The sequence below is a fragment of the Colias croceus genome, chromosome 5, assembly GCF_905220415.1.
Source record: "Colias croceus chromosome 5, ilColCroc2.1".
NCBI lineage: Eukaryota > Metazoa > Arthropoda > Insecta > Lepidoptera > Pieridae > Colias > Colias croceus.
In genome coordinates, this window is record NC_059541.1 from 6,223,981 (window position 1) to 6,249,081 (window position 25,101).

Here is a 25,101-nt window from a genome sequence, read left to right on the forward strand (position 1 = left end):
GGACACAACTTGCGAAGGCCAATGTGGCTTGTCTTCATTGATGTTGGTCAATTATAGTATACAAATATGCACGCAAATATGATTGCATTCTATCATTCTCTATCCGATGGGCCAGAACACCGACAAGGCCGATTTTTGTTAGTGATCAGTATGTTTTAAAGCAAATCATGTTTGACGTCTAACGAAGTGGGCACCAATATAATAAGCGAAAGATTTCATATATAAAAAGTCAAAGGAAAACATTCAAACAAAACTTATCTTATTGTTATATTTATATATTCTATTTCTAGTACAAATTTTATCCATTATATAAGATACTTCTTAAAATAAACTATACATACTAAATAAACAAAATGCGTACCAACAATCACATCAGAAATCTATTTAATCATATTTCTATAATAATCACAAAACCCAACACAATATTAGAATCATACAATTTATTTTTGCATGACATACGACTTCTATCTAGCCGGTATATGGGTAGTCAAATAAAAAAAGTAACAAAAAACAAATGCCATTTTTGTAGGATTGGTGACTTGCAAAAACATACTTATAAGAGATGTGCATAAAAACACTACAAAAAAGAAATTGTAAAAAATAATTGAATGCTCCTCCTATAAATAGGTATAATAATAAAATGTCAATATTATTCGAATTAATGTTATTCGTATGTGGATTATATAAATAAATGTTCCATCAAGATTATGGGAATAATTGTTGCCTTTTATTTAGATTGTTGCATTATTTATACTTTCATTGTTTTATATTGACAGCAACTGAAAGATGTAATTTGCTAAACAGCACTTTAATTTGCATCAAACATATATTTTCTGTTATTTAGAATTAATACATACCTCCGTATATGAAAGAAAGTTCCCGGCATGTATTTAATTAGTGGAGTTCAAAAAATATGTAGTAATAAGAAAATTTTCTATACTTTTTGCCCGCCCGATAACCTCCACTCCACATACAAAAGATGAAAATAGTTATAACTAACCTCTTTGTTTGCTATTGTTTTCTTGCTTACCTACTATCACAAGCATTAATATGAAAACAAGTATTAATCCTAAAACTAGAGCCTAATATCATACATAAGTAATTTTTATTTACAGATACTATTTTGTAGTATACACAATTATTCTTATTCGATAAAGTGGAGATTATTTTTGTCAAAATAGTACAGTAGTTATTTTATATTGGTAAACTTTAATTAGGTACTACTAAACAAAATATATTAAAATTGTTTTATTAAAATAGGAAATGTAAGTTATCTTTCTCATAGTAATTTCTTTATACAAATTTTGCAAAATGCAGTCATTAAAAAGAGAAAAAGTGAGTCCAAATCAAAAAGAACACCAATGTTTTTCTAAAAAGCATTTTTGCGACCGTATGTTCATAAATAATTAGAACACGACAAAAGAAAAGAAAAGAAATATGTAGTACTAAGTATTACTTTTTTATCACGAAAAGAATCGTATTTGCTGCAAAAAGTGTAATCACTTTTATTTTATTTGCATTATATCTTATAGCTAAATAGTTTTTATTTTAACTTATAACATTACAATCTGTACTTCTATGTACTGGTTTGAAGTTGTAAAAACTGAGGTACATTTTACAGTTATTTTAAAATGTTTAGTTTACGGGTTGAATAATGTTTGTGCATTATTGATCCTTAATTTCATCAGAAATTTCCAGAGAGCATATTTCATGTGCATCTGAATTTTCTTGTGAATCGCCTTTTAGTAAGTCATCAATCATTTCATCACTTATATCAATATCTTGGCCTTTTCCTTCACTTTCCATATTATGATCACCATTTTCTATTTGAGTTTTATCATCTTTGTTGGAAGTTTGGTCAGATTCTGAAATGTGATCCACTTTACTACTTTCATCATCGTCTATCTTTTTAGTATCATTGTTTATGGAATCTTGTTGCGTCTCACACTTATCGTTTTCTTTTTCACAAACTTTATCGTCTTTACTTGCATTTGTGACTTCTGCAGGTTCAGCAAGTTCCGTAGTCTCTTCGTTACAATTTACATTGTCCTCTGTCGAAGATTTAGGCGTCTCGACTTCTTCAGGTTCGACATTGTTAGCTTCAGGTTCAACATTGTTAACTTCAGGATCTTTCGGAATAGAATTGTCTTTTGAAGCTGTGGTAGATTTATCCTGTACTGCATAGCTCTCGCTTTGTTGATTATTCGCATCATTGTCAGTAGAACCAGATAAACATTCTTTTAAAATTTTGTCTTCACTATCGTTGTGTTCACTGCTTCCAGCACCTGTTAAATCGACTTCTTGAGTTTCATTTGTACTTGAATCTAATGAATTTTCATCAATAAATATAGGATCTTCTTCCATATCCGGAAGTATTTCTACATCATCATCGTCTTCTTCACTATTATTCTGAATTGGTGTATTTTTCCTTGTAATGTACTGTTTTAATTCTTTGTTTATATTTTCCCGTATTTCTTTAAATCGTTGTGATGACGTATTTAAAAGATTTTCTAGACTTCTATGTAAAGTTCGCATTTCTTGCACAGTTCTAGTTCGTAAATATGACGTAGTTGCCTCCTTTTTGAGTTTATTTAGTCTCGATAAGGAATATTCTAGAGCATCAATAGCGTCTACTAAATTATATCTGTACCACTCAACAGGTACATGCAGATCTGTTTCTCTGGTTGGAGTGTCTATCGAACGTTTTGTGGTCTTTCTTTGTCGTTGGTTATTTCTTGACGATGCTGTGTTACGGCTATTATTGAGGGATCTAGGTGTTGACGTAGAAACAGTTGAACGATTTGAGACGTGATTCAATTTAACTGCGTAAGTATTTCCGGAAGATTTATTTGGATTACTTTCAGTTACTGCTACTATTGTAGCTGAATAACCACCAGGCATATTGGGATTGGCATTTATAGCAAAAATTCGTCCATCAGGCAGACGATACATTTTATTAGCTGACAATGTTTGAGGATCAACACGGAATTTGAGGCCTCCAGTGACAGAATTCACTGTTACATCGTTTTCAGTCATTTGTACGATATTATTATCGGACAAATCTTTAGAACCAAATGATATGAGAGGCGGAGGACCTTTTGGTGCGGCAACTGGCGCTGGTGTAATGCACTGAACATCGTCATCCGTGTTATCTTCAGTGACCTATGATAAAAATGAAAGATATGAATAGGTTAACAAATAAAAGTAATATAAACAAGATCTCAAGATCATTTTTATTTTATTAGTAAAAAAATTTTCAACCATGAGCCTATGTTAGTTTAATCAGAGAGAAACGGCGATACTTAAAGCACACCCCGGACACTCCATACAAAATTATCGTTTTGACAGTCACACTGTAGAGACTGCAAATGTGTGTGTTAACGCTTTATGGTTGGTACATTTTTGACTAGCGTAAGAAAAAATTCGCGTTTTTCTGATGAAATACATCCGTAAACAGCACAATATCTAACCATTTTCTACGAAAAACGATAATCACAAATCCAAAATAATAAAATTACTTTAAGTCAATTTGATTAATGTTGTCAATCTTCGTTGCGTATCGTCCCTGTAGAAAAATATGGACCATTTTATGTCTGATTGTGCGGGGTGAGGTAAGTGTTTAATTTTGGCGGGAGGCGGAGAGTGTCCGTTCTGTAGCGTTTAGCTACTATTATGTATTCTGTGCTTAAAGATAAGAAAGGCGTAATTGAGGGCGCGCGAAATTGATAATTAGAAAACACGAATAATCAAATACTTTTGTTAATTTCTAAGAATAATTCCATGTATTGTATAATTTTTTTTTTTTTTCATATATTTCTCATAGGTGAAAATTATAAAATTCATAACGCTAAAAAACTTTATCGTGTTAAGTCATATAAACTTTTCTATTTGATATTTCAATAAAAAATACAGAAAATGTCTAAAAGATGAACAATTTCTTGAATCCTTGCAATTATTGATCGAAAAATTTTGGATTTAATCAATATACCACATGGTTGCCTAACATGTATGATGATATAAATAACATAAGTAGAATAATTTGAAGAGAATTATATAAAAAAATGAATGGGTCAAGTAAAATTAGAAAACTTTTTTATTACCTCACACAAAGGTTCTATAGGAAAGTCAGGAGTGCAGACCAGTTCATCATCCTGAGATCCACCAGGCATATTTGACATTGCTGCCATATCAAGACCCTAAAGTTGTCAAGACACATTAAAAAAATGAAACTTAATGTAGAACAATTTGAACTAGTACTATTCTTATTCAATTGTATAATTTTATAATACCTGTGTTAGACTTTCTATTGATAAATTGATATTGTCATTGGTGATTACATTGTTAAAGGAATTGCCGACATTCATGCCATTATATACCATCTGTGATTTTGGTCTTATCTTGAGAAAACTATTAGGCGTGTTTGTTTGTTTCCTATCATGCATTATTCGAATTGGGTTCATTACTGGCGCTGGGGGCATCTGAAAATAACATAAATGTTATGATACAGACAACATCTGAAGACTACGATATTTAAACATAATTTAAATAGTTAATACATACACATATTCTCATCTTCTTTGTCATAGGTGAAACATTAAAGGTGTTAACAGGCTTTGAAGCTACGGTTATTGGATTTTTCAGAATATACGGTTTATGCTTTGGACTAGCAGCTCGCTTTACAGCCTTTTTGGTTTCCGATTTATTCACTTCCCCCATATTTATTGAAGCAAACTTCTTTACCTAAAACAAAAATATTTTAACTTACAAAAGATAATTTCTTTTTTCTATAATATGATAAAATAAAACTTCAATATGTCATCAAACATAAATATGTCTATATAAAACACAATATTACTATTTGGTACCTGTATTGTAGGTGGTATTTTAGAAATGATAGATGATGCCGATGCACCTGTACTTTTTCTAGTTTCACTTTCTTTTTTCTTGACATCAACTTTTTCCCTTTTTCTCGCCTTATTTTTACAACATTCAGAGTGGTCCTGAGCACAGTCTTGAAGGCATGCCTCCTTTTGTGCACTATCTTTAACATCATTTGCAAGTCTGAAATAAACATTTGATTGAAGGGCACAATCGGTTGATTTTCAAAAGTGAAAAAATAACATAATTTATTACCAAAATTGAAAATTAATTTTAAAAGGTTGATTTTTGGGCTCAAATATTTTCCTCTATTAAAGACTAGCTTACCGCCCGCAGCTTCGCCCGATTTGTCTAAAACCTAATATATTATATATACTAAAACCTTTCTCCTGAATCACTGTATCTATTAAAAAAACCGCATCAAAATCCGTTGCGTAGTTTTAAAGATTTAAGCATACAAAGGGACATAGGGACAGAGAAAGCAACTTTGTTTTATACTATGTAGTGATTTAATATTTTAGTATAAAAAAATTATATTAACATATATTAGTATGTAGGTTATTATTTAATTCCATGTCGTGGTATCAATAAAAATGCATATGTAATTTGATATTTACCTAGTTTTTATATCACAGTAACGTAGTGCGGCCCAACATATAGCTCTCAAATCTTTTAAGCATGTGTTGTTGCACTTAAAACACCTCCAGTCATCAAGTGCTTCAATCTCCTTTATTTTAGAGGGCCCCAAATTTCTCTTTATACATTTCTAAAAATATATATTGTCTTAATATTATGAATTAGAATTTGATTAGAGTGCATAGAACATATTATTTTAATGATATAAAATTTAAGAGCACATAAAAATTCTTGTTAACTAAATTTAACAAAGTATTTAAAGTACAAAATTAAAATTTTGGATCATTCCCAATTGATATTGAATTTATTTCATCAATTGTTAGGGACAATTATCTATACATATAATAAAGAATAAAGATAAAATTTCTCTAACAAACTTGATAAATCAAGTTAAAGGAAATACATGAAATCATTCAATCTAGCCTCAGGATACAAAACACAAAAATCTATATTATACTGAAAGCAGACTTTTTTTCCTGGGTTATAAAATATATAAAATTAATCAATGAATCTTACAGCGCAAAACACATGAGGACATTCAGAACAACAGTACACTTGTCCACCTTGTCCGCACCACCTGCAGTATAGCTCGGAGCCATCGTCCCCCTTTTCAAACTCTCCGCTGTTGTAAAAAGAATGGCATGACTGGCAGATTAAAGTGCGTAACATAGGGTGTGTGCGCATCCGTTGGCTATTTTTTGGTGTAAGCCCTAGATGACGATCACACGCAGAACAATGTACTTTCATGCTGGTCACATTGTTAAGATCTGAAAAATATAATATTCCTACTGTTACCGTGTGATCATGTAGAAAATGCAAATTTTCCTAAATTTTGATAAATTTATTAAAAAAAAAAAACTTAAGCATAAATTTTAGTAAAGCAATTAATGCAGTGTAGAAATTTGCACTACAAATTTATGTGTTTATAACATATACAGTGGTGGACGTTTAATTAGAAACACGTAACAGGATGAAGTAGTCATCAAATTTATTTACTTTTGTGTATTAACGTATTAGGGATTAAGCATTATTTCATATGTAATAGAACACCCGTTTATCTAGTTTTATAAGAAATTGCTTAATTTTAATCAAACGTTAGCTTAAATTAATAAAATTAAACAACTTTAAGTGAAGTCTGATTTCCGAGTATTTTCAGTCTGGACAACAAATTAGAAACAGCATGGTTCGAGTGTTCCAAAGTCAAAACCTGTTGAAATGCCGCCAATATTTTTTTCTTCTACAAATATTTGCACCGTTTTTTAAACATTCCATCTAAAAGTTTCTGAAAATTAATTTGCTTTGCAGTATAAATGGGTAAAAGTAAGATTTGTGACCCATCAACAAGAAAAATAATTTTAAGTTTACATTTTGACAAAAACTGGAGTTACAGGAAAATTGCAAATCATTTAGAGTGTTCGATAAAAAGATATTCAATGCTACAGTTTATTTAAAAGAGCATGGTACTTCTGATTAAGTGCCTAAAAAGCTCGACCATGAAAAACCACTGCACGCGAGCATAGGCAAATAATTCTTTTTGCAAAAATGGATCCATTTAAAGGTTCTAATTGTATTAGAAAATATGTTTTTGCAAACGTGTTAAAATCTCATACAATCTAAGCCACGATGTTGTAAAGCCGTTGTTGTCTATAAAGATTATAACAGTCTAAAAACAACCCCATACGTGCCCATACTATAATGTTTCCTCCGCCATGCTGAACTGTTTATTTATTATCTAAGGCATGGTTAACTGAACGACGCGCGTATCCTTTGCCATCAGAATTGATTAAATTAATTTTAGTTTCATCCCAAAATAAAACTTTTTCACTGGCGGACTGTCCACTAGCAATATTTCTTAGTAAATGAAAATCGTTGTTCCCTGTACTGCCTAGTAAGAAGCTGTACTTTCCTGGCGTCTCTCCCAAAAATTTTGCCTCGACTTACTGCCTGCGAACCGATCTCATCGACACATTGCGAGGTTCGTCTTCGGAAAAAACTAATTTTATTATAGAATTTGAACTTTTAAATGGATCCATCTTTGCAAAAAGAATTATTTGCCTATGCTCGCGTGCAGTGGTTTTTCATGGTCGAGCTTTTTTAGGCACTTAATCAGAAATACCATGCTCTTTTAAATAAACTGTAGCATTGAATATCTTTTTATCGAACACTCTAAATGATTTACAATTTTCCTGTAACTCCAGTTTTTGTCAAAATGTAAACTTAAAATTATTTTTCTTGTTGATGGGTCACAAATCTTACTTTTACCCATTTATACTGCAAAGCAAATTAATTTTCAGAAACTTTTAGATGGAATGTTTAAAAAACGGTGCAAATATTTGTAGAAGTAAAAAATATTGGCGGCATTTCAACAGGTTTTGACTTTGGAACACTCGAACCATGCTGTTTCTAATTTGTTGTCCAGACTGAAAATACTCGGAAATCAGACTTCACTTAAAGTTGTTTAATTTTATTAATTTAAGCTAACGTTTGATTAAAATTAAGCAATTTCTTATAAAACTAGATAAACGGGTGTTCTATTACATATGAAATAATACTTAATCTCTAATACGTTAATACATAAATGTTAAATGAATTTGATGACTACTTCATCGTGTTACGAGTTTCTAATTAAACGTCCACCACTGTATATTTTTTTATATAAGCTTTTAAAGTTTTAAATTATTTCTGTACAGTCTCACCATTAAATTTTGTTTTATAATATGTCCTTTCGTCTTCAGGAATATCATCTTCAAAATCTTCATCAGTTGGTACTGTGGAAACAAAATTTAACATGTTGAACTTTTTTGTGAAGTGGAATCAGGAATACACATTGCATGCAATTAAATGATTTTTATCACAAATATCTAATCCATACTATAATATTATAAATGCGAAAGTAACTCTGTCTGTATGCCTGTTACTCAATCACACCTAAACTACTAAACCAATTTTCAAGAAATTTGGTATAGAGATATTTTGATACCCAAGAAAGGACATAGGCTACTTTTTATCCCGGGAAAATAACGCAATCCCGGAAATCCCACGGTACCGGGAACTATACGGGTTTTTCTTTAACTGCCCAGGCAATGCCATGGGCGGAAACCTAGTGCATTCATAAAGATGACAATTTAAATTTATTAATCATCAGATTTTTAGAATACCAAATATCTGAATTAATTGGGACTGGTTCGATTCAGATAATTGAAAATTTGGATAAATGGACATAAAGAGCAACTATGGACTTTCTTGCCAGTACTTACTACAGTACTAGTATCTATGGAGAAGAACTGAAAGAAAGAAGAAAAGAGTCGGAATAGTTGGTAATTGTTAAAAATATGCAATGATGATTCCAAAGTGCTTCTAAAAGAAGTCTAATTGAATAAATTAATGAAATTTGAGTTTGAACATACATCAAATAAACTTTATTATGTGCAATATGCAATGTCTTACTAGCGTTCAACAATAACCTTTGAAATATGTCTGGACTCTAATAATTTCCAACTTGTTGCAACAAAACATAACAAAAATTACTAAATTACTTGGTTCAAACGGCATTCTACTGTAAATAATTTTTTGATTGTGATAAGAAGCAGTTTCAGATAAACCAGTCACTATTCATACATTTACGAAGCATCCACTATTCTGTTACCACAAAGGCTAAAATAACTACTTATTTTAACAGTAATCTGCCACTGCCACAAAATATGTAGGTATATAAGATTGAAAAAATAAACATGATAATAAGAATCATTAGGAACTTACACATTTATGTATTGTTAATAAATAAAAATCAATATTCTTTAATATTTTAATATAAGTATATATTTAATCAAAGAATAAACTTAACATTCAAACATTAAAAATAATAAAATGATACCTAAATAACATAATAAACAAATTTATTACTTTTGTATGTAGGTATGCATTTTTATATAAACAATATTTATATCATTAACAAGTTCCATCAAATGCTGATAAGTACAATAATATAGGTATACAGTATTCAATAATCGTCACTATTGAGTGAAGTTAAGAATATATTTTATTTGATTTCATTTTTACGAAATCCATCTTAAATATCTGACACAATAAATAGCAAACATTTTGTTTGTATAGGTAAGTATATAAATAAACTTTTTATACTAACCGGGGAAAGGCGGGAATTGACCATTACCAGATACTTGAACCGGCTTCTCAGAGTCAGCAAGTGCTTCATTAATAGTAATCTCACTCATTGTTAGGATATTCTGTTAATAATTATATATATATTGTTTCTATAACACTAAGTCATTTACATGTAGTATTTATACTCTGTCTTTTCCAATACTCCGAATCTGTTTAAAGTTATTATATTTCAATAATAAATTTACATTAAACAGTACGCGAACTAAGTTCGGCGGTCGGCCATTTTGGCAGAATCCACATCCAGTTCCAGTTTGGCATCTAAGTTAGTGTTGTACCTCGATTATGAAGTCTATGATTATGAACACTCGAGTCGAATAGTTATTCCTTATAATTTTTTAATAAAAATTAATAAATCGAAGTATTAATATGGAATTGGATGCTTTGTGTTGGTTCCTAATTTATGCGAAGTGTGATGTCATTTTAATAAGATAATCGAGGAAAAGTACTAGTATTAGTAGTGTATTGTATTAACAGTAGTTTTTCTCGATAAAAGCTTATTCAAACAACCAATTTAGCAGTATTCAACTTTTTTATATTATTTCTAAAGTAAAATTATACTTTTAAAAAATATACTTAGGTTATATTATATTATAATATTATACTGCTAAAATATTTTTCCTTATGAATCCCATGGAAATAAACGAATTATTCTGAGAGTTTATCACTTTAAGCTTTATTTGAATGTATATACATTTTACAATGATTTAACATAATATATTTTATGCATAATTTTATGCAAGTCACCCATATAGTGAGCATCTGTGGACCGGAATGTTGCCATTTATATCATAGTGAGCCGAGATAATGTTTAAATAACATAAATAATTTCCGCGCCTTGTATACCTACGTACCTTTTTTATAAAATTCTTCACGTTATTATGGATAATTTAGATAATATATCGTCACTTATCATTTAATAAATAATTGTGTTGCACAGACATAATGTGCCATAGTAAACCAATGTACAACATTAAATTAACTATATTATAATATGTTTGTAGTTTATTAGTATAATTCTACAATGAACACACAGAACAACAAAATGAACACGACCGATGTGTTAAATATTTGTAAAAGATTAAATATTATGAACTAAAAAAATAAACAAAACGGCAGGCCAAGAAAAGGGAGTTTATCTTACATACTATTAGTTAGAGGAGGGCCCTACTACTCTATATTTTGCAAAATTTGGTATACGAAATAAACTATTTCTATTTTTTATTATTTTAAAGGAGTTATTGTTACCAGTGTTACAAGTTTAAATGAGCGGTTGTGACTGCTTATCACCCTGGCACATCTTTGCTCACTCTGCCATATTAATAAATAAGTAGGTAGTAATAGGAATGAATTGAGACCATTTTTCTATTGAGGGGTTCAATTTTTTTTCTCTTACCAATATTTTCCTTTCAAAGGCAGCATTATTCTCTTGAGTGTTTAATATTATGTAGATATTTCGTTTAAAACAAGCGAGACTGAGAATATTTTCTTTTAATCACAGTTTTATCAATTTGTTATCGATTCAAAAACTTCACTATTACCTATCTGAAGATGACAGTTGACATTGGAAAAAAATGTTTTTGTAGCTCAGCTTTGTTTTTGTATCCCATTTGCGGTTTCTGATTGGTCACTGACTGGTGTGTCTGTGGCTCTTTCATCTTCACTCAAGCCCTCGCTCAAGCTTCACTCCCTGAGCTTCACTCATTCACTATAATAATATGTCAGTTTGATTGTCATTGACAATTTGTCAACTTGTCACTTGTCAGTACTCAGTTCAAGTTGTCAGATACAGTCAATATATTCAGTACAATTCAGTAAATACTTTGTATATTTGTGTGTGCCTGTGTTGTTTATAGCTGCATTGCAGTATTTTTATAGTTGCGAATTTACAAACTTAATTTTATATTTTATATTATAAATAAAATAATTATTTACTCAGTGGTCAATTTTTTTTAATTTAATATTTAATTGTTTATATTTTCTTCAAGACGACAAAATGTATTTGAAAGATTTTCCCCGTTGTGCTTGTGTAAATTAATGTTTAATATGGATTTGTCTGTGATATTTACATAAACAGTGAAATAAATACGGCGAAAATATTTTAAAAAATGACTGTTACTTATACGGGCGAAGTGGCTACATGTCGCGGATTTGGAACTTTTTTAAAAGTTTTATACAGGTAAGAATCGATTTTTTATGATGCAAGTTATATTTTTTAATTTTTTACAAAGAAAAAAACATAGTTTTCTTTTACTATTTTTAATTAATGTAGGTACCTATCTTAGAAAAATCCCCGGGTACAAGTTTCATTTTATTGTTTGCCTAATGAATTTTGTGTTACATTTTTGATAAATTAGCTACATACCTACACAGTTGACAGATATAATATACTACGTACATACAGTTAGGAAACTAAGCCCCTGCGATGAAATTATGATGTATAGCTATAGGGCTGTTACCTTTTTGATATTTAACCGACTTCAAAAATAAAGGAGGAGGTTATCAATTCGGCCTGTATATTTCTGTTTGCTTTTTTTCACAGTTGATTTTGTGGCAATTTTGAGATTAAAACCCGTTAAAATACAAAAATGGTGTAGCCTGAATATGAATTTACAAGAAGAAATAATCCGAATTAATACAGCTTGTAAAAGTAAATACGTTTTTATCAGTGCTATATTTCGAAATCTTGTTTTGTTATGGACGCTGAAGGCTATTTAATGTACCTAAATTATTTATAATGCTTGATATTTGTATTTGTATGATACATAATACATATATTCAATAATAATTATTTTAAACCAGAATTAACAATACTTGTATGAAGGTATACCTACTAAATTATTTTTAAAACGATAAATTAAATTAAATTAAAAAACACAAAATATGCAATAATAAATAAAATTACACTGGTCTGCAAAAAAATTTTTTTTGGCGCTCCTTCTTATTTTTGCACAAGATTATTATAGAAGTGATACTTCTGAACAGAAATTAAGTTTTAAAAAATTCGTATCACGTCAAGATTTTTTGTAGTTTAATTAGAAAGAAACCCATTTTTTGTTCTAAGAATACATCGTTATTTTAATAATTAGGTTTGAATATTTCAAATAATGTCAAGAAAACTATTAAAAACTTCTTCTTCTTAAAGTGCCTTCTCCTTTGGGAGGTTGGCGATCATTAGGGCTATTTCAATTTTGGAAACCGCTGTTCTGAACAATAATATAATTACACATTATATACATTGTTTCAATTAGTAGTTTTCTTTTAATATTTTATAAGGAGTTTCGCGACGAATCGATCAAGTAAAATCATCAATCTTTGCTGCCAACTTATTATCTATATTTTACTATATTTTCAGTTAGCTTTTCCGTATCTCCTCTCAAACTTCTGGTGAAATGTTTCATAGTGGTCACCGGATACTCTTTTTACAGCTTTAGTCTGCTTAATTTCATAATTTAATTCTTATCTAGGCTCCCGCATTTGCATTCCCTAGAGACCACACTAAAGACTCGCGCTTTCGATGTTGCGTCGTTTAAAAATTCATAACACGTGATTCAATTTTGCTTTATGGTTGAAATTATTTACAAATTTTCATCAATATATCAGTACAATATAAAAATTTTACCAAATTATTAGGATAAAATCATCAACCGTCACCTTAAAACTTTACTTTGAACTGAGCGCAGCGGAGTCATGATGAGAACTACGGAAGCCCATAAATTCCCTTCAAATTAGTGTAAAAATAATGTCTTCAGTAGATATCGTTCTAGTTTTATAAATTCAAGTCATTTTTGTGATGAAAAATATCATAAAGACCGAATAAAATAGCATTATTGCAAGAGAGACTACTAAACAATACAGAATTTTGAGGTATTTAAAAACGACAATAAAAAAAAATTTAGACGTGATACAAAAAAACTGAAAGCAGATCTAGATTCAGCATGTTAAGATCTCCATGTTTATCATATTTTTATTCAAAGGAGGATTTCTTTGCAGACCAGTGTTATTATTATACCTACGAGCATAGAACCTCCACTTTTTTGTTTTAGGATGAAAAAGAAAATAGTTTGACAGGCTAGTGCTTGACAAAGTGGTAATTATTATAATATCCTAAGATAATATCTATCTTTTTCTTCCCTAATATTTACGTAATTATGCACATAAATTTAAACAAGATTTTTTTAAGGTTTCCATTTTTTTAGATTTTCGTGCTCTTCTAGACTGCGTAAAAAATAGATGCGATCTTTAAACAGACTGGACTCCTAATAGGTACTATTTGTAGCTATCATTTTGGTAGAAAATATGTCAACATAATTTAAAACTCATGCTGCCATATCTATAGAAATTAAAAAATAGTCTCTTTTTAACTTGTAGTCAGATACGGTATTTACAAATATTATATTTATTGAAAGGGCTACAAACTGAAACAATCGATATTTATTTAATGTGAAATGACATCACTTTAAACTTTTTTCTATACTATGTATCTTTGTCATTCAAAATCTGTGGATGTGTCACCCGCTACTATCGATCCCCCTCAATACCCTCGTAAACACGCTTGATGGGGGGGGAGCCATTTCGAACATTTTGTAGGTATGAAGTTTCCTTACTGACAGTAAGGAAACTTCATACAAAATGTTATATTAATATGTATATACAGATACATATAGTAATGTTACTGTATGTATCTGTATATTGTGATACCTATTTGGTTGCAAACTTTATAAAAACTTTCGTTAGTACTACCTAGATAAACACAGTAAAACACTTTGCAGAGATATTCAGTTAGGTACCTTTAAGTATTTACGTAAGTATTTAGTTATTAGGAATTATTATTATTCTAAATGAAAAAATAATTTGCCTTCGAAAAGTACCAAATAAAATTTCGGTATATTGGACACCGATTTCCGACAATAATAGTAATTTAAACCACTGTTACATTTTTTAAAGAATAAAGATAACATTTTTTATTTTAAGCTTAGTATCTAGTTACCTACTTATTTCAGAGCGTGATTTTCTTAACAATGCCTCCTGTCCATCAAAAAATAATTATCAAAATTCTGCTTCATAAACGACGAAATTATTCGCAATTAGGTAGGTACCTACATGTAAAAAATATGTACCTAGTCGTATTTAGAAACCTCTTCCTTTTAAAAAGCATTAAAAAGCCAATGTTATAGGTACCTACTTTGTCAAAATTTTAATTCGTCCAAAAGGCGTTAGCGCGAGCGTGCTTATTAACCTCATGAAAAGCGACAGATGTACCTAGTAGGTAGGTATATAGGTATTACCTACACTTTAAAGATCTTGTATATTATACATATACCTACCTATAATAAATTATATTGATCATTTGATGAATGAAAAGATTTTTAAATAAAAATTCAGCACCAAAACACGATCTCTTGAATTTTTTACAGTTTACTAGTAGCAGGTACCTAACATAATTATACATAATCTACTTAAAAGTCAGTAGTTTTTACTTTGCTTTTCCTATACTTGTTCTGATGAGTTAAATACATACCCATAAAAACACTACTTACCTATAAGTAGGTACCTATTTTAGCACAGTAATAAGCACAGTAAATAGATGGATACGAATTCGAATTCGATGCTTTACTGTGTTAATTTAAATTGCTTCCAGTCAAGTGTCGTAGGCCGTAGCTTATTTTTTACTTACTTTCCGCCCGCAGCTTCGCCCGCTTTTAATCAATCAATGTGTTATAAAAAACCGCATCCAAATCGGTTGCGTAGTTATAAAAATTAAGCATACATAGGGAGTAGGGACATAGGGACAGAGAAAGCTACTTTGTTTTATACTAGGTACTACAGTACTCCCAAACTGATAATGCGCATAGAAAAATTCGTCACTGTTCGGCAACTGTCATATTCCCCGAGCTTCCGAAGACAATTCCGAGTTTTATTGTGATTTTATGATAAAAGAGAAAAGTAAAGAAATTTGTTTCGATAATTCAATGTTAGTTAATAGCAAGGATAAGCCACACAATTACGAATATATATTTGTTGTATTGATTTACTTGGAAAATTCTATACTTAGAACTATTAAAGTGTCTTACTGAAGCTGGCGTGATGATGGATGTATGGAAGGTTAAAATAAGACAAAGTTTATATTTAAAAAAATGTTTTCAAACACTGAATTACATTTAAATTGTAGAAATCTAATCATTAAAATCTCAGCCCAAAGGATTTACATAATCAGGGATTATCTCTATTTCTGATAATATGTAGAATGATCAGAACTTTCATTATGCTCTTAACTTTCACTTTCCCCACAGCTATTATATGCTACCTGTGTAAATAATCATTTTATCGGAAAATTCAACTTTGAAACAAAACTAAGAAGAGTATGTAACAGCAGCTCTATATAATTCCATACAGAGAAAATACGTGCCGTCACCACCCAATATAATATAAAGACGACGATTTTTGAATTTTTTGACTGACAGGCTACCGTCACCTACCGATTACCTGTTTTCGATTGTGTATGACTCTGAATTAACTCCTATTTCTTTCGAACAAGGTGCAAGATGCAAGTGCATTGTTTAGGGCACTTACGATTCAATGATTCGGGGTGATTCAGGTGTTTCTGGAAATACGATAATTAGCGAAGATCTGCATGCGCATTATTAATTTTGGAGTACTGTATGTAGGAAGTGATAGTTATTGAATATCTCGCCCGTTAAAGTACCTACAGCTAGTATTTATTGTATTATCTTTGGTACAGCACAAAAATTCTAGAGGACATTAACCCCACTTTCCTTCTAAATTTACAGAGTACAGTGCAGTGGCGCACGCAAAAATGGCAGAATAGGTGCCATAAAATCAATTAGACCTAACTACCTAAGTAAAACCTACTAAAAGTTAATAAATAAACAGAGACAACCAAAGTTCAAACCAAACCCTCATACCTATAACCTACAGTTAACCGAAGTTGAACCGTAGCGTAAAGTCCAAACAAAGCATTTCTCATGTCACTCAATTCAGTTTTTTTCAAATAAAATATTGCAAACAATGCAAAGGTATTTAATTTAATAACTTGTTACTAAACATAATATGTATTATACTTGATCTGTGTGTGCCATGAATATTGAAACATCCCTTGAGACTTGTTATAGACAGTACACCACCTTCAAGTTTTATTTGTAAGCCGAAATATGGCCTAGGGCTAGGTATATTCTTCGCAGCCTTATTCGCAGCAGCCTATAGCCTATATATGTGTAATATAGGTACCTATGTCGATACTTATTTTTTTTACAATCGTTCATTGAAAGCCTAAACAAAAGAACTAAAGAATACAGTAGCGACTGTATTCTTATAATCATTATGTCAAGCTATGAAAATTTCCCATGTGATATTTTTTAAGTTTAAACTTTAAACACATTGATTTCTTTGTCTCCTTTATTTCAAGAAACAGTTAGTGTTCGAACGTTCTAAGTAGCCGACATGTCTACATTACAAGCCGGGAAAAGCTTTGAAACTGCCAGGCAAGGGATATTTATTATTCAGATCACTGTCGTTGAAATAGGGGATGAGACCTACTTAGAGTTCACCGCTTCTTAAAACTTGTTGTTGTTATAGAATTTCGGATATTGGACGTATTTTAACACGACTTCAACGAATACGTGACGTAATTTATTTGTGAAAATATGAATTTTTCTTGAGCATATTTTGTAGTAGGTATATTGCTGAAATATTTCGTTCTATCTTCTTAAATTAGTTGTCTTCAAATTGAAAACAAATTGTTCATCTTGATAGATAACAATTACAACAAACAGAAGTTTCTCAGGCAACTGAGAAATTAAAAAAAAATTAGGGTCTTAAAATTTTAAGGTCCGCACATAGAATATTACTTAAAAACTATTTTTCAATTTTTTATTTAAATAACCGGTTTATATACTTTTGACATAGGTAAGTCATAACTCATAACTAATACATATTAACTATTAAGCATTATAATACATATTATGTAGGTACCCACTTGCTTTTAATATTTAAATGGAGGAATCCGGGCCCTAAATTTTTATTGGACCAGTTTATTTAGCCTGAATCGAAACTACAACGGAATTCATAACATCATGTGCACAGTTGTAATTTGTCCTGCATTTGTTATGTACACAAGTTTTGTCATATATACTTTCTGTTAATTAGAAAATTCTCGAGCGATTCGACTCAAATAATACAGTATGTTCAATATTTGAATAACTATGCTGAATCGAACGCATATTCATCCTGTTTAAAGAAGTATTGACATCTGAAACGGATTTTTTCCTAAAAATACATACCTATTTAAGACAGTAAAAACCTGTGGTAAAAACAATCAGTGGATTAACAGCTATAGTACAAGAAGTATTCTGAATGATAAGAACTTAATTAACATATGTATTATAATTCACCAGAACCGCGCCTCGACGAGCGTGTTTCTAGATGACGTCACTTTCCGGCCGTGATTCCCATATTGGCGCACAATTCATAGTCATGTCTGTAAAATCTATTACGTAAAATGCACAATATACAGATACATACAGTAAGGAAACTTCATACAAAATGTTCGAAATGGCTCCCCCCCCATCAAGCGTGTTTACGAGGGTATTGAGGGGGATCGATAGTAGCGGGTGACACATCCACAGATTTTGAATGACAAAGATACATAGTGTAGAAAAAAGTTTAAAGTGATGTCATTTCACATTAAATAAATATCGATTGTTTCAGTTTGTAGACCTTTCAATAAATATATTTGTAAATACCGTATCTGACTACAAGTTAAAAAGAGACTATTTTTTAATTTCTATAGATATGGCAGTATGAGTTTTAAATTATGTTGACATATTTTCTACCAAAATGATAGCTACAAATAGTACCTAATAAGAGTCCAGTCTGTTTAAAGATCGCATCTATTTTTTACGCAATCTAGAAGAGCAAAAAAATGGAAACCTTATAAAAATCTTGTTTAAATTTATGTGCATAATTACGTAAATGTTAGGGAAGAAAAAGATAGATATTATAATTATTGTATTTTTATCGATACGTGACTTTACCACTTTGTCAAGCACTAAGCCTGTCAAACTATTTTCTGCACGACTCATAATGCTCATTTAATTATGAAATATATAAAAAAAAAAATATATATATATAGATATAGGGTTCATACGCACTATGCGGGTAGCCGCATTGCGGGTAGCCGTCCGGCTGACCGCAGGATGCGGTTGCGATTTGCGAATGCGGCCAGCCGGACGGCTACCCGCATAGTGCGGTTGAAGAACCGTTGCGATTTGCGGTCATGTCGATCCATTTCAAAGATGGAAATGGAAGAAGTTGCAGCTATTTACTACATTATTAGTTTTCGTTTTTTATTAATTGCAATTAAGCGACACTGAATTAATTAATCATTTGCATTCAGTGACCTACAATCGTCGATTAGAATATTTAAAAAAAATTTTTAACTCAAATGATGGATTTTTTCACAAGTTAGTGTTTTCAGGTTTCACACATGACGGACAGGAAAATTTTTTGACCTATTTCGGTGTTTTTTTTCCAATTCTATTGAAGTAAATCAATTTTTAAAAAGTATGGGATTAATCTCCATTAAATTATCTCGACAATAGTATGCAAAATATCTTGATTCCGTGAACTAACAAGGCTATAATAATAAGAATAGCTGCAAAAATGAGGCGAAAAAAATTTTTCGATCGTAAAGCACTCTCTGATGCTTCGCATCGTCGTGCAAAAAAGGTAGAGGTTCTATGCTCGTATAATAATAATTTTAATTTATTTTTGCATATTCTGTGTTTTTTTAATTTAATTTAATTTATCGTTTTAAAAATGATTTAGTAGGTATACCTACATACAAGTATTGTAAATTCTGGTTTAAAATAATTATTGAATATATATGTATAATACAAATATCAAGCATTATAAATGATTTAGGTTTCGGCGTCCATAACAAAACAAGATTTCGAAACACAGCACTGATAAAAACTTATTTACTTTTACAAGCTGTACCTATTAATTTGGATTGTTTCTTCTTGTAAATTCATATTTAGGCTACACCATTTTTGTATTTTAACGGGTTTTAATCTCAAAATTACCACAAAATCAACTGTGAAAAAAAGCAAACAGAAATATACAGGCCGAATTGATAACCTCCTCCTTTATTTTTGAAGTCGGTTAAATATCAAAAAGGTAACAGCCCTATAGCTAAACGTCATAATTTCATCGCAGGGGCTTAGTTTCCTAACTGTATGTACGTAGTATATATCTGTCAACTGTGTAAAATGTTAATGTGAAATTCCTGGTAAGAGGATGAAACAAGTGAAATAGGCGACACATTATTTCTTTCTGTCAAAAAGACTAATGAGAACAAATAGTTAGGTAAAATAAATAAGCAGAATTTTGATCATAATAAGTACATAGGCACATAAATTGCGTTAACCTACGTAGGTACTATGGTTAACGCAATTTACTTATTATAATCAAAATTTGGCGTAATGGAAATTAATGGTGCTTGTTTTATGAGATAAGATTAAATTGTCATTTGACAATTTTATCAAAAACTTAGAAAACATCTAGGTAGTGAGGTAGTACCTATATAAATTGGTTACATTTTCCTTAAAATTAAATACTTATTAAACAAACCAATTTATTTTGTGTCTTTTTGTTTCTAAGAAAATTGATAGTTAATATAGGTAATTTCCATAACAAAAACCTATCGTTAGTTCGAAATCGGCTGTAGGTACTAATTTTTAATAATGTAGGTACTTATTAGAATTTATGATATAAAATTAAGCGTAACCATTACAGATAGCTGACCGTCTCCTTGGTACAGTGGTTGACGCGTGAGCGTAGAACCGAGGGGTCCTGGGTTCGATTCCCGGTGGAGACGAAGAAAAAAAAATGTCTCGGTCTGGTAGGACACAGAAGGCTGATCACCTACTTGTCCCTAAAGAAAATCGATCAGTGAAACAGATGTATGCATAATGCATCTGCCCCTTACCCCACTACGGGGACACGGGACTTCACTATTACAGATAGCTGCTATTGTGCACGTTTTTAAACTATATCAAATACTTAGGTAGGTCAAATTATCAGTCTATATTTTAAATATGTAGATAATAGTCCATTAAAAAAATGTAAAATACCTACAATATGCAAATGTGAATGTAATACAGTACATATTAGACTATGGTGCTAAAATGTACTACTTACACAATATACAATCATTCGTGTTGTTAGCGTTTGTGAATCATTAACAGTACAAAAAGATTCGCAGAAAAGATATCATTCATAAGATAACCGATATGATGCATTCATAACGCCTACCTACCAATCGCTAACTACCTAAATAAAAGACTGAAGGATGAGTTACATAATACATTGGCCAAAACTTGGTCATTTTTATACGTTCAAATTCCTAATTATTCTCATTGAAGAAATATTAGCCATTTGATCATCCGGTTCAATGATAGGTATCTCTTGAATTTAAAATAGATACCTAACATATAAGAAAACAAGAAATTAAACATTTAGGTAGTATCTAGGTTGCAGTAGTATTTAATTCAAACAGGTAAAGTTCTTGACATCATTATTTGAAGTACATATTGACTATTGAACTGTTTCTAAGCAATTAAATGTCTGCTTTATAACTTACACGCGATTTCTTATGTGTTTCAAATCGACAATACAATATACTAAGACAATATATATACATGTGCTTCGTGTATAAACAGTAAATGTTTTTAAGTATATGTTTGACATGACCAATGGCATGTAAGATTTATAAGTCTAACTTAATATTTTCATTAAAACAATGTTTATTTATAGCATTTATTTATGTATCTTTTGACAAATTCTACTAGTTATTTAAAAATATTCTTGAACCGTAAAAGTTTGCCTTCGCGGTCGCTGTAAATGCCATGCCCAAATGGTGTGAGTGAGACTATAGTGCATATGTTATTACGTAAGAATTAGATAATTGCGGGCTTCAGAGTAAAAATAAAACATCGAAACAGGTGCAATGTTATTTGTTTTCAAGGTTACTTAAGATCTGTGTTGAATCTTCCCAACACATATTTGTATATTCAATAGAAAATCTCTAAAGGAAACTCTCCATGTCTAACGATTCATAGTATTATCTATACATATAATAAATCTGTAGAAGGGTCAATTCTGTACATTGAAAATATTGAAAAATAAATACCAGTGGGTGTTACTGGATCGATACCAAACCCAAATATGTGATTAAAAAAATTTTTGTCTGTCTGTCTGTCTGTCTGTCTGTCTGTCTGTATGTGAAGGCATCACGTGAAAACTAGCGGTTCGATTTCGATGAAACTTGGTATAATTATACCTTATTATCCTGGGCGTAAAATAGGATACTTTTTATCTTGGAAAAATACGTAGAAAAAAAATTAATCTTAATTTTTCAGTTTTATCCATAGACGTTGTTCCGTAGAACCGCGAACACACGTTGCGTATTATTATAAGCCTAGCCGTATTTGGGAATTGGGTCCAATAGATATTTAAGATGTTATTGTCAGAGGTTAGGTACCTACCTCTAAATGGAGAAATAAACCATCCACGCGAAGACCGACATCCGCGCGGACGGAGTCGCGGGCGGAAGCTAGTGTGTAATAAAATTGTTTATTGTGTATTACAAATTGAGCCTTTTGCCAGATTGGTTATTGGCTATTGCAGTAATACATGAAAATCAATTACTTAATTATAATAAAATAATATGTAAGTACATCAATTCTAATCATAATTCGACATTACGATGGCGACTGTCGATGTGTTAGAAAAGTCCTTTTTTGCGAGAGAATTTCGAGACTTAGATTTTAGACATACTTTTGCAATGTTCATACACAGTAAGTAGGTACACAGCCAAAGATGTAGGTGTTATCAACATAAAAAGTATATGTAGGTGTACACGACATAATCTCGCAGAATCGACTGTCAAGATAAAATCGTTTTACTATCAAAACACATGTGAGTTGCACAAAGTGTATTTGAGGCTCTAGAGATTTATATTGCTCGTAGTTTACTTTTTAAATAGATTTATAATGACCACATGGAGGTATATCTATACAAGGTAGTAAGGCTAAATCCATAATCCACATTATGTCTAAGTTGTCGTCGGTTTGCATAATAAAACAAATAGTTGATAGACTTATAATAATTTATGTATGTTTATTTTTGTTTTAGATGGCGAGGTAGCATTTACAAACTAGTATGGCTGGATCTTCTTGTTTTTTTACTTCTATATTATATATTAAATTTAATATATAGATTACTTTTGGATGAAGATTCAAAACGGTAAGATTAAATCAGTATCAAATACTCCTTTTTCTTCTTATCTTTGATAATGGCACGAGCTAATAAATGGTCTATACATTTCCTCAGACAAGGAGAGTATTGACTCAAATTTTAAATAGCAAGTCTTGTGTTATTCTTATTTTTGAAAAACATAATAATTATAGGTACTTAATTTAAGCTTGTGATTATAGTCATTACAAATAGGTATTTATTTTCAGAACGTTTGAAGGCGTCGTGAATTATTGCAGTTTTCATGGAAACGTCATTCCATTGTCTTTCGTGCTCGGTTTCTATGTTACTGTAGTAATGAATCGATGGTGGAATCAATACACTACTATACCATGGCCTGACTCAATTGCCGTATTTGTATCTGCTTCCATTCACGGTCAGGTAAGCGATAAAGCGTTAAATGTTAGTAACTCATTAGTTTACACTTCACATTATTGACTTCCTTTGCGTGTTTGTAGTAGGTAATTAAGTAGGTAAATGTATTTTTATTTGTTTTCATCCGAAATATTGCTATATTCACTCCTAGAGACCGATAAAATACATTGTTATTGTACATCTATATTATGTTCTATTTTTTCGTCCATGACTTTGTTTGCGTACTTCAGCCACTGCAATTTTCTAAAAAATATCCATGCTTTTTTTGGTATGAAAATATAGACAGACAGGTTTACTTTCGTGTCATGTCGTGTTTTGTGTGAGATTTTTTAACAAGGCCTCAAGGCTGATCTCAAGTGATTACGAAGTTTGATAGAGTGCCAGCCTGCTATATTTCCGTTAATCTTATCTTTACGCTATGAGAGATAGATATCATCATTAGATATCATTCGCGCATTTTGACTGGATAAGTATGACGATGTTTTTATCTCTTTAGACAATCACCAGATGCGAATGGCTGAGATGATGACGTTTTAAAGGTAGGACTAAACAATGGCACGATTTATTGAGGTTAATTAAAATGATAACCAGTGACAACAACGTTGTCGTATAAAATAATGTAAATTAAAAGAATTCATACCTACTTTCGTACTTCGTACGAGAAAATCTAAGTGTTTAATTCAATTCTGAGATAATCACGATTATCAAGAAAATAATAAACATGATTTATTAATTTATAGTTTAAAGCTACGTTAAGTGAAGATTGATCTTATCAATTTTATTATATTTCTGCAGATATCAATGATTAAAAATGTGTAACCTTGTGCATTGTATAATTATAAATTATGAGTAATGATTTCGTCGTTTTTATATTTTAAAACTTGCTTGCCCCGTGGTTTTACCCGCATTGATCCGCTCCTATTGATATTAGAGTGATAATATAGGTAATAATATAGCCTATAGACATCCTTCTCTTTAAATGGACTTTCTAAAAGTGAACTTATTTTTTATATGCGGCCCGTGGTTCCTGATATTAGCGCGTTCAATTAAACAAACCAACCTTTCAGCTTAGAATATACATATTAGCCTCTTAACTTTTAATGGTAAATGCCCGGTCAAGATAAGTTCAATCTTTTATCGAGTAAATCTGTAAATCTTAATGCTTATTTCACTACATAGTGAAAATTCATTAACACTATAGATATGATAGGTACCTATATTTGTAATTGGTGTGAGAACTAAATTAGCTATTTAATAACGTTTTTCATTGCTATTTTTACAAGTTCAAAATATTTTTTTTATGCTTCGAGTCTTTTATTTTGAGGTTTTCCATATATTTATCGTTTTTCCAGGATGAACGGGGGCGCCTCATGCGTCGTACAATACTTCGATATGTGTGCCTTTGCCTCACAATGGTGCTAACTATGATCTCTCCAAGAGTTAAAAAGCGCTTCCCAACACTCGACAATCTGGTTGAAGCCGGTTTATTGTTAGACAATGAAAAATCTATTTTAGAAAACCTTAATCAAAAGTTTCCTAAACCATCGAAACATTGGTATGAAATGTTTTTAGTACCGTAAGTTATCATAAATGCTGAATATAGCCAAGTGTAAGTGTCAACGTCACTAACGAGTAAATGTGACCATGATGCTTGCGGCACTACGGTGGATAACAATACATTAACATTCAAAGTACGCA

At 30.9% G+C, this 25,101-nt stretch overlaps 2 protein-coding genes across 4 annotated transcripts in view; one reads left to right on the forward strand and one right to left on the reverse strand.

The window, feature by feature from the left end:
• Positions 1-248: 248 nt before the first annotated feature.
• LOC123691832 lies at positions 249-9,942 on the reverse strand. Its single transcript, XM_045636408.1, has 9 exons — positions 9,659-9,942; positions 8,211-8,282; positions 6,031-6,281; positions 5,496-5,644; positions 4,866-5,061; positions 4,561-4,740; positions 4,290-4,478; positions 4,101-4,196; positions 249-3,162 (listed from the first exon to the last, which is right to left on the reverse strand). Exons 1-9 carry the CDS (start codon positions 9,744-9,746, stop codon positions 1,666-1,668), a joined length of 2,718 nt encoding a protein of 905 aa, XP_045492364.1. The 5' UTR covers positions 9,747-9,942; the 3' UTR covers positions 249-1,665.
• Positions 9,943-11,513: 1,571 nt separating this feature from the next.
• The window catches only part of LOC123691835 (bestrophin-4), a 31,193-nt gene continuing 17,605 nt past the window's right edge, over positions 11,514-25,101 (forward strand). For 2 of the 3 annotated variants that reach the window (XM_045636414.1, XM_045636416.1), the window contains exons 1-4: positions 11,514-11,872; positions 22,909-23,019; positions 23,238-23,409; positions 24,756-24,958. In XM_045636414.1, the coding sequence (XP_045492370.1) occupies positions 11,802-11,872; positions 22,909-23,019; positions 23,238-23,409; positions 24,756-24,958 (557 nt within the window). In that variant the 5' untranslated portion in view covers positions 11,514-11,801. The remainder of the gene's footprint in view (positions 11,873-22,908; positions 23,020-23,237; positions 23,410-24,755; positions 24,959-25,101) is intronic. The other variant, XM_045636415.1, reaches the window with a different exon arrangement.

Bases quoted from the DNA above. Each gene is read 5' to 3' on its own strand.
- LOC123691832 (XM_045636408.1), bottom strand. From the start codon at position 9,746: ATGAGTGAGATTACTATTAATGAAGCACTTGCTGACTCTGAGAAGCCG. The intron at 6,282-8,210 runs GTGAGACTGTAC...TATATTTTTCAG, and splicing joins TTATAAAACAAAATTTAATG to ATCTTAACAATGTGACCAGC. The intron at 5,645-6,030 runs GTAAGATTCATT...ATATATTTTTAG, and splicing joins GTCCTCATGTGTTTTGCGCT to AAATGTATAAAGAGAAATTT.